The sequence below is a fragment of the Morone saxatilis genome, unplaced genomic scaffold, assembly GCF_004916995.1.
Source record: "Morone saxatilis isolate NCDOM2014 unplaced genomic scaffold, NCSU_SB_2.0 Contig0, whole genome shotgun sequence".
Classification (NCBI taxonomy): domain Eukaryota; kingdom Metazoa; phylum Chordata; class Actinopteri; family Moronidae; genus Morone; species Morone saxatilis.
In genome coordinates this window covers 17108962-17119580 of record NW_023339650.1, presented here as the reverse complement: position 1 = coordinate 17119580, position 10619 = coordinate 17108962, and the positions used below count along the sequence as shown (strand labels likewise).

At 39.6% G+C, this 10619-nt stretch overlaps 1 protein-coding gene and 1 long non-coding RNA gene across 2 annotated transcripts in view; both read right to left on the bottom strand.

Annotated features, from left to right (window-relative positions):
* The window catches only part of map3k15 (mitogen-activated protein kinase kinase kinase 15), a 27139-nt gene that overhangs the window by 12205 nt on the left and 4315 nt on the right, over positions 1-10619 (bottom strand). The window contains 15 exon segments of the mRNA XM_035656617.1: positions 925-1030; positions 1130-1260; positions 1542-1669; positions 2531-2664; positions 2792-2879; positions 3051-3146; positions 3472-3521; positions 4434-4541; positions 4639-4789; positions 4931-5090; positions 6145-6257; positions 6442-6612; positions 7421-7527; positions 7651-7819; positions 8455-8648. Coding sequence (XP_035512510.1) covers positions 925-1030; positions 1130-1260; positions 1542-1669; positions 2531-2664; positions 2792-2879; positions 3051-3146; positions 3472-3521; positions 4434-4541; positions 4639-4789; positions 4931-5090; positions 6145-6257; positions 6442-6612; positions 7421-7527; positions 7651-7819; positions 8455-8648 — 1906 coding nt within the window.
* On the bottom strand, positions 8656-10348 carry LOC118324339. The gene is made up of 3 exons (XR_004796554.1): positions 10328-10348; positions 10059-10136; positions 8656-8770 (listed from the first exon to the last, which is right to left on the bottom strand). It is a non-coding gene; the product is annotated as an uncharacterized LOC118324339 (long non-coding RNA).

Below are 10619 nucleotides of genomic sequence, written 5' to 3'. Positions count from 1 at the left end.
ACACACACAGAGATACACACACACCTGCTAATGAAAGGTAAACACCCTTCTGCCTCTGCTTGATTAGCTAATCTAATTACGCACCCCACTGGCTGCTGGAGAAGGCCAGATGGCAAATGAATGTGCATGCTTGTATGTGTGCACACGCACATTTGTAGACGCTGAGTGTTTCCATAGAGGCTGATAGTGGCTCTTGACATTTTGAGGGTCATTTGATATTTACACTCATAGTCTGCAGCATTTCTATGACTCCATTTATGCTGAATCACTGTCTTGTGACATGTGTTTCTTTCTCCAAGCCAATATTGAAGCAGTTTATCCATTTTGTTCAAGACAAGTTGTTCAGAAAAGTCATTTTTGTAATAATTTAATTGATTGTCTCTTTTATGTTAAACAAGGAGAAACATTTCATATTTTTTTAAGGAGGATCTATTGACATAAATGGACGATAATAATCCTTATTATGTGTAAATTAGTGTAAAATCACTTGAAAATAAGAATAATTATGTTTTCGCTACCTAAGAATGAGCTTCTATCTACAGACGCCTTGGATCGCCTTCCGTGGAGGTCGTCAGGTCTAACCACCATGTTTCTACAGTAGCCCAGAATGAGCAAACCAGACACTGGGCTTAAGAGAATGCTGGGGAGGGTGAAGCAAGGGAGTTGCAATCTGCAACTACACCAAAATCCTATACATTGGTCCTTTAAAACCACAGATTTGGCAGATGTTCACGCTTCAAACCATTTCCATTGTTACATTGCCCATATAATGGAGCTCCATTGATGTACCATCAGTCATAAAATCCTTCAAACGGATTTAAGGAACCACCTGTTGAAGTGCATTTCTATTCAAAAATGTGATATTTGTAGCATGCCAGTTAGTTACAGACTTTATAGCAGGTAGAAAAGGTGTAAACAAGTTACCGGTGAATGTCTCCGTACAGGGGTTGACTCCTGCCAAGCGCTTAGAGGTACCAAAGTCTGAGATCTTCAAGACACCACTGTAGGTATTCACCAACACATTGTCACCCTAATGGAGAAACAGACCCATATTACCTTTAATAGCACCACTTGATCGAATCAGAGACTAGTTTTGTAAGAAGGTCTCATTCAATGTGCTTCCATGTACCTTGATATCTCTGTGGACAATCTGGTTTTCGTGCAAGTATCGGAGCCCCTCCAGGATCTGTCTGGTGTAGAATATTATAGTTGCCTCCTTCAGCGGGCCCCATTTCGATCGCAGCAACGCAGACAGGCTTCCTGGAGAAAGGAGAGAAGGAGTGTCCAAAACCTATCATGAAATGGGAAGATGACCAAGCAGTTAGAGAGACCGCCCAGTAACCGAGAGGTCACAAGCATCGATCTCTGAAACAAACATCATCAGATCATCAGATCTGAGCTGAGTTTTCTTTAATGAGAATATCTGCCTGCCTGGACAGGATGAAATTATCAGTAAAGCACAAATTAGACACAAAATCTAGTCCTGGTTTAAACATCTGTGTAATTGTTTTACCATGTTAGTCTCTCTGGTACAAACATACCTCCAGGCACTTGTTCCATGAAGATCTTGATGTATCCGTTCTCAGAAACCGACCCCAAATACTGAACAATGTTCCTGTGCTTCAGGTACTTGTGAAGGGCAATCTCTTCATGAAGGGGCTGGGAGTACCTAATTTACAGAGAAAAGGAGACGTACTTTTTTACCTTTATTTATCCAATTGCATATACAGTTACAGCATCAACCTGCTCCACATTCTTACATTTTTACACCACTATCTGGTACAAATAACCTAGTGTTATACAAATTTGGTTAAATAAGACATTCATTAACACACAGGATATAACCTTTACTATGCCTTGTTTGTCCCATAATCCAAACCTCTGGTGGTTACTCTTTAAACAGCTGCCAAAAACATTTACAGTGAATTTTAACAATGTTTCTCCAACATTCATTTAGTTGACAGTTCACTATTCCACTCTCCCAAGCAGCAGTATTCCAGTCACATTAGAACAAAATGGAAAAACATTTTCCTACACATTTCTGAATGAAAGATTATAATCATAGCCACCAAATGCATATTTAGGACCCTTTTACATAGTTTTTGATTTGAAATAAGTCACATTTTCAACCAACATTAGCTTCATTTGCGAGCTCATCAAATGTGCCAGTGACAGTTGATATTTCAGACAAAATTGATGGTCAACGATTAGAAGTGAGAAGCCGGTTTTTTTGTCTACTTCTGTCTAAAATCAAAAGGAGCCAATTGCTGTTTTAAAAAAATAGCTGTTAATTCTGTGACTGTAAAACAAGCTTTTGAATTAATAGGGGCATATACCAGGGCAAACTAGCTTTGGCTTCACTTTTATATAGCTTTTGATTTAAAATAAATCAACAGGAAGACAGTATTTTGGACCTTAGCTACAGTAAGGGGATTAAGCGAACGGTTCATTCTGTGAGTGTAAAACAAACTTTGCCTACAACGTTTTGAAGGTAGAAGAAGGTTTTTGAACAGGGTAAACTTTAACCTACCTGCTGTCTCTCTCAGGGATCTCTTTTATGGCAATTCGGACCTGGTTGCTGAGGTCTCTCCCAGCATACACCACTCCATAGGTGCCCCGTCCCAACACCACCCTGTCCCCTGTCTCATTGGTGTCATACTCATACTGTAAAACCCACACAAACATCATCACACACAGACATATTCTTAATCAGTAATGACCAGCTGGAACAATAAAGACATTTAACTTTAAAATTATGTTTCACTTATATTTATGCCAAACCCCCCCTGACCTCCAGTGTATCTCCGTCTCCTTCCCCCTCCAGCTCCACAGCATTTCCCGTCCCATCAGATATCATCTCTTTCACCATGGAGCAGAACCTGAAACACACATGTACACACAGCCAGACGCAAATATTATAACATTAGCATTTCCCTTTCATGGGTATCAGGTTATGTTGGAGTACAATCACACATACGTACTGTTCAAACACAAACGCAGACAAACACACACACACCTACACAGACACATCTAGAGGTGTGTGTCCTCACCGACCGCACTGTTCCTCAGTGGAGAAGTAGATCTGGAAGTCGTCTGAGTTATCGTGGACGTAGAGGAAGCAGCAGCGCTCATCGAACTTACTGATACTGCAGACAGGAGAGTTAGAGAATATGAATGCTTAGATTCATTTATTTATTATCAAAATTACCTCTGTGGTATCACCAAATGTAAATGTACCATCTATTAAAAGTTTTTATAGTACAAGTGAAATCCCAGCATTGAATGCAATCTTGCACGATCAACTACCTCATCTGAGTTACATGTTTTAATTTGTAGGACTTATCTCTAAATAAAAAAATTAAAATAAAGACTTTGTACCTCTTATAATAATGAACCCACTTAACAGTGCATGCATAATGTCCAACATGCCTAACATTTGCATTGTATTGACCTCCAACTTCACATTCATACCTAATGCCTTTGATGGACATTGCAGTGAAGTTCCACTCATGGATCCCTTTCTGTAATGAAATTGAATGACGTTTTTAATTTTCACATTGTTCACATTGATTAGATTTGGGCAGAATATATATTCAACCAAGATAAAAAGCATTAGGACTCGGTCAAAGTTTTAATCCTGAAAATGGACAAGGTAGAGAAGGACAGGACAGGCCTGGTTTCCATCCAAATGTAGCGTGAACTGAATAAAATGTGAATTATGCTGCATTCACATGAATTCAGGCGGTAAAAACAAAACAAACCCTCCGACGGATATGTTGCTATGGTGATGTATTCTTTACAAAAAAACAAATAAAATATATTAGATAAAATTATTTTGTGAACATTTCATTTCATTTATGAATTATTAGCATCTTGTTGTCCACCTAGCCCATGTTTTCTCCTTGTGTAAGAGAGCTACGTAACATCAATCTTAAATTCTGTCGCAGAGGACGGCAAAAAGTTTAAATATTTTAACTTCGGACGCCATTTACTATTACCATTGCTGATACTCTCTGCCAGCCTCACCTAATTTTCCGTCAGTCGTTTGCCTGAATCCATCTGAATGTAGCATAAATGCTCATTTTCATCCACTGTCATTGTGCAAATATAAAACTGTTGATTGGTGGCACTAATTCTCCAGTTGAATGCCATTAAACCATTGCAGAGTAAAAAAAGAAATTATGAAATTGAAAGAGCACCACTCATACCTTAAACTGTGGAAAAACCATGTAGAAAAGTGAAGAACTTCATGCTTTATTCTCTAAATCTGTTTCTATTGCACTTTTCAACCTCAGCCAAGAGTAGAAACCTTTTTGTGGTACTCCAACTCTATTATACTTATAGTTTTCTGCTTTTTCACTTAGCACTTAGTGAAAGACAATTGTCGAAGGTGCAATGCAATGATTGCTGAGGAAGACGGTTAATGTGCTTACCGTTTCGGTAGGAGAAACATGCCAGATAGAGACATTCTTCTCTTCAGCCTCGTTGTTAATGGACACATAGGAGGGCTGGTAAACCTTAGTTGGCTCCAGAATCAACACCTGTAACAGAAAGAGAAAAAGACCTGTTAGTGTGTATGTTGCATGAATATCTGTTCCAGCATGTTTGAGTGTGTGCGTAAATGTGTTTGTTTTGTACTGGAAACCGCAGTCGATTGGTGGTGCCCTGCGTGGCCTCTACAATGATGTCCATCCAGAAGTTGAGTCTCTCCCGCTGAGGAGAGTGCTCTATCGTCTGCTTCTTAAACCTCTGGATCAGCTGCAGGTTCTGCACCACAGACCGCAAATACCTGGAAGAACCAATCACAATCACTGTTTCCAAGCTTAAGCTTAAGTTTAAGAAGCTTAAAACATAAAAGTATATAGTATACCTACATTCTAATGTACTGACAACACAGAATAAAACCTCTTTGTAATGTGAATGTCTTTACCAGAGAGGCGGCTTGAGTTTGAAGAGTTTTTCGGCAGCCTGGGTAGCTTTAGGGATGTCGCTAGCTAGCATGCTAACGGTGAAGAACTGGCCCACGTCCCAGTAGTTATTCATTTTCTCCAGGGAACCTTTGCGACCCAGCAGACTGTTCAGCCTCACACCTATGACATCAAATTATAAGTGTGAAAACATTGTAGAATATTTTTTCAAAGGAGAACAACCATTTTCTAGCAATTTCTGTACCGTATTTGTAATTCTTCATTTTCAGCATACCTTAATGCTAGTTGTAAATATCATCTACCTTCACTGGTACCGGAATAAAGGAGACTTTCATGTGTTATAGTAACCAAATACGTCCATAGCTGACAGAAGACACTAGAAGGCATCCATTGGTACCAACCATGTCATGTCTAGTTTGTTGAGAATAAGGCTAAATAATGCTCCAGAGTTAGGCAACATTTTGGCAATGGAAAAACTAGCAAGGCTATTTATCAAAGGGGTCCCTTGACCTCTGACCTCAAGATATATGAATGAAAATGGGTTCTATGGGTACCCACGAGTCTTTCATGACATGCAGTTTTTTTTGTATGCTGTATAAATATTATTTTCACCTAGTGTATTTGAATATTTCTGCATACTGGGGTCCATAAACAGTATTGAAATTGCATGAATTGGAGTGGAAAGCTGATTCAGTGAGCTCAATTGTATTCATGTGTGATGATGAATACAAATGATAACGTAAACTTGAGCTCACTGTATAAAATGACCTACTGTGACCTCTAGGATAATCAGAATGGATGGCTTTCCTGGCTTAATTGACGCCTTTGATTTCCCTCCATATTTTTGTTGTGCAAAAACAGCAGGCTGGGCTGAGATTGAAATGAAGTTGACATGACAATGCTCACAAGCGTATTATATCATCCAAAGCTGGATGCCCTCCAATTCAAAACTCATTCAGGCACCACTGTCTACCTTAGCATACTACAGTTCAATTCAAGCACAGACATGTAGATTTATTTAGCCTTAAAATGACTCTACACTCTGAAACTGAACTAAGTTTGGCACAGTGACAGTAGATACAGTAAACTATGGATTATTAAATCCTACGGATACATTTGAAGATGTTTGTATCCGACGCCTCCAGCTTGGGTGTTCTGGCTTGTGTGCTGGCTAGACAATAAATCAAAGTGGGTGTCAGGTTCAGGATCCTCTTACCTATTTTCCTCAGTTCAATGGAGCTCTCGAACTGCAGGCCAGCAACTATGAGGAGGACAGCCAGGTTGATACCGGAGTAGAGAGTTGGCTGCAGCTCAAAACCCTTTCTGTACCTGCAGGTGGCGGGTGACACAGATAAATAAATGTAAATGTAATAAGATCGCATAATTTTGATAGCGTGCGAAAACAGTTCACAGCATTTATTTTAAGCCAGACAGGTGAGTTACATTCATGAAAAAGACATAAAATGTAGTATAATCTTCTGTGTCTAGAAGCACTTGCAGTGTGTGTTCTCACCACTGGATTGCGTTGTCCCTGTTTTTGGTGTCTTTACAGTCTGAATCCAGGAAGATGTCCTTGTATATCCGTCCACAGAGGCAGAACATGTCCGGCGCTGGATGTTCACATGACTGCAACACCTGCAGCATCACTCTGAGAGCCTGCTCCCTGTCACCAGGACTGTTCCTTCTGCACACATACAGATTCATAAATCAATGATGGATGTTAAGCTGAGAGTTGTGCGTTGAACTACGCGGTGTATTGTTACTTCCCGGGTCATTTAACCTTATAGTGCTGTAGTTCTAACTTTACATAGAGAACTAACTACACTGCTGAAGGCAGAGAGCAGTAACTACAGAAACAGTCTTAAGTTTTTAGGCTGGCCAGCAAACTGTGTAACAGATACAAATGTTGTAATGCCATTATGTCTGTTTAGGGTCAAAAATTGAGAAAATAATCTATTTTCTAAATATTTACAGTCCATTAGTTCATGATTAATTGTTTCCCTACCATATTTACATATTTGTTTTTTGTCCACAAAGAGTTCATTTATTTACTGCCTCAAATAGGATAATAAACTCATCTGTCGAGCTCTTGGTTCATCAAAATGGGTGATTTCAGTCTAAATAAATGTAGTTAAGCATTAACTTTATATGACATGTGATGTATCTCTCCTGCAAGCTGTCTAGTTGTCTGTCTCTTTGACAATTTTTACATGCTGTTTTAACATAAATTATACATTTCTATGGCATAATAATGTCTTTGACAGTAAAACAGATGCCATAAATTCAGATTATGGTCTTAACTCAAGCAGCTCAGCAGAATACGTCAGTGGACAATCCCTTTTGGGAGGTAGAATAAAAAAGTAGTTATGACTATGAACAACAGAAAAAAGACTAAAAACAACAGGCACATTCTGTTATCTGGGCTCACAACAGAATAAAATACATGGATTCTCCTGTAGGCCTGTAGGAGTTTGAATCCAGCCTCTGTGTACCTGTTGAGGGCGAAGGCGTAGTGGAACTGGATCATGGGCTGAGTGGCCAGATCACATGTCGGCAGCATCTCCAGAGTCTGCACCAGCTTCACCATGGCATCATAGTCCTGGTGGTCACATAAGGGGAAATTATTTCTGGCATTGCACTTTAATATGATGTGTTTAGGAAAGGGTAAATTCTATATTTGATGCACTGTTGTTGTTACTGATACTGTTGTGTGCGTTTGTACCTGTATGTCTCTGTAAGAAAACAGCAGGTTCATGACGATGTCCTGGGTGAGGACCTCTGTGTTGTCGATTCTGAGTTTGATTCGGGAGAGCTCCTTGGCCAGCTCCTCTCCCTGGTACTTCTCCCGGGCCTTCCTGATGTCATTTAGCAGGGTGTCCTTAAAGGAAGCACTGCAGAAGACAGGCACACAGTAAACAAGCAGAATAGAGCAAAATATGTTAGACTCAGCATAGAAAACGCTTAATACAAAATGAAGAAAAACATGGGAAGAAAACACAAATGATCTGCGGATTATGTGCCACATTCCTACCAAGTAAACAATTAAATAAACTACCAGGTTTTTATCTATAGGTCTTAAAAAGCCAAAAGCATTAAATTCAGTACCCAGTCAGTACCCAGTCCAAAATGTAATTAATAACTTATGTAATATAAGTATTAAGGCCACTGTTAGAAAAAAATCAAACATCAGAGATTTTGAGACTAAAGTCACAAAATATTGCAGAATAAAGTAATTATTTGAGAAAAAAAGTTGTAATATTTCGACCTATTTACTACTTTATTCTAAAATACTTCATCAAAAGTTGACTAAACTTAAATTGATTAATCATTTTTAACCCATCTATTAGTTGCCACATAATTTTAATAATTAGGAATTTTTGTTATATACCACAGGAAATACTAAACAAATGTGGCACAAAAATAAATAATTGTACTCCACAATATCTCTACTTGTTTTCCATTGTACTTTTTTTAATAAAATAAGATTATTTGTGCATGGTCATGTTTATGCTTAAATGTGTCTCACCTGGATGTGACGTGGATGTCCTTCAGTAGGCTGGTGAAGCGGTCAGTTAGAGGAACGCAGAGCGGCCCCAGCAGGTTGTCCCAGCTGGGCTGCATGTACTCACTGGCCCTGCGCTGGGCGTCACTCTCACAGCACATATACTCATGGTTAGGAGTCACTATGTAAGGGATGAAGTAGTAGTTACCACTGGATGCCTGGAGAGAGAAATGGACAGTTTGTTTTTATCAAAGGAAAAAAGGGGAATCAGACGTGTGAGTACCGGAGGTGCTTTTAAAAGCCTGGTGTAGATATAATAGATGAACACACATGCCAGGTGCTGATGCCAGGTGTAAAAGGAGTCCAGGCAGGGAAATACAGGAAGATGAAGGGGATGGATGGTTGGAAGGAAAGAGAGAGTGGGGATTATAGAGTGATGAATGAGGTGGATCAGTACGAGCAGAGGATCAGTATTTCACTGAGATTGTATGGTAGTATCATGACCACATCAGCAAAGGTTAGCACAAGTAATAAGACTCCCATATATCCAGAACAGCATGAGCTAATGCACACAAATACTCACTGCAACACTGTTTGTTTCTTTTTTATGAACTTTTTATTAACAACATTTGTTTTTTACATCTCTTTTCTTATTTTTTCTTTTGCTTTCTCCTCCTGCTTTCTCTATCTCTTCTCTTCTTTCTCTATCTCTCTTCCTCTATGTCTTTGCACTTAAATTTCCTTTCTTTTGGACTGGCTGAGCAACTGTTTTCTTTCTTCTATTTTTGGCTACTTGGGGGCAGCGACACAACATTAGCATATATTAACCTTTCAAGTTAATATATGGCCAACTTGTTAGCAAACAGGTGCCCATTTAGACATCCAGCACTTACAGAGCAACCTTATCATTCACTTAGAGTCAAGTTTGTGTTCACCGGATGAATATCAGTCCAATATTAACTCTCTTTTAGCTCGGTTTTTGGTCTCTACCAACTCCTATGGGAAAGATCTGGCTTGTTATGGGCTACATGCTCCACTATGTCCACCAGCTAGTCGAAAATCACTCAGCTAATCAGTGAGCTGCTGCAGATCCAGGTGATAATTCTCTGTAGGGTCATCATCACGAGCCCTTTGACCTTGTCACATGGTTTTCACATTGGAATTGTGCTTTAAAAAACAATATTGTTGTTAAAAGATGGTTGACAATATTTAGAGTCATGGCCACAACCACCCATGACTCAAAATTCCAAAATCCAGAATCTCATTCAAGTGGAGGATGAGCATCCCGTTCTGAATGCAGAATATGTAAACCGGACACCCTCTGCAGAACAGAGCACCATAAATTTTATCAGCTCATCTAAGAAGGTGATAGTTGCTGGTTTCAAGTTCTATTTTGACAGTGACTTATTACACAGCGTACATTGAGATACCATCACGATCAAAACAGGTGCTGCAGAAACTCATTCGATCCTTCTTTGGCTTTGCGAGCTACATGCTGTTAGGGCATTTAATGTGTTATTCACACAATGTCCCACGATGAGGTCAGTGTTCTTCCTCCGTGTTGGTGGTTATTATTATTAGTCAGTGAGGAAATCTCCCGACATGCCTAGGTGCAGCATGGTACCTACTTTATTGCGCAATCCAGAGCCTCTGTACTCCGGAGGCAACTGAACCCACGGAAAACCTAACGCTGGAGGACGAGTGGCCTTCTCCACACACACACATAAACACACAATACATACATTAAAACTCAGTTACTACAATGAATAGTTGCTTTTACAGGTCTAGTGTGTAACATTTAGGAGGATCTATTGGCAGAAATTGAATGCAATACTCATAGATATGTTTTCATTAGTGTATAATCACTTGAAAATAAGAATCGTTGTGTTTTGGTCACCTTAGAATGAGCCGATTTTATCTACAGAGGCAGCGGGTCCTCTTCTATGGAGGTTGCCATAATGAACCGCCACGTTTCTACAGTAGCCCAGAACGGACAAACCAAACATGTTGCAGGTTTAACAGTCGCAGTTTCTCCTTCACATTTGGTCATGGGATTTCAGATGGTTGCAATCTTCAATCTCACCGCTAGATGCCCCTAAATCCTACACACCTTTAATGCAACAGTCTAATAGGAGCCTTCCACATAGGCTTTTGCACGTGTGTGTGCGTGTGTATGTGAGAGAGAGAGA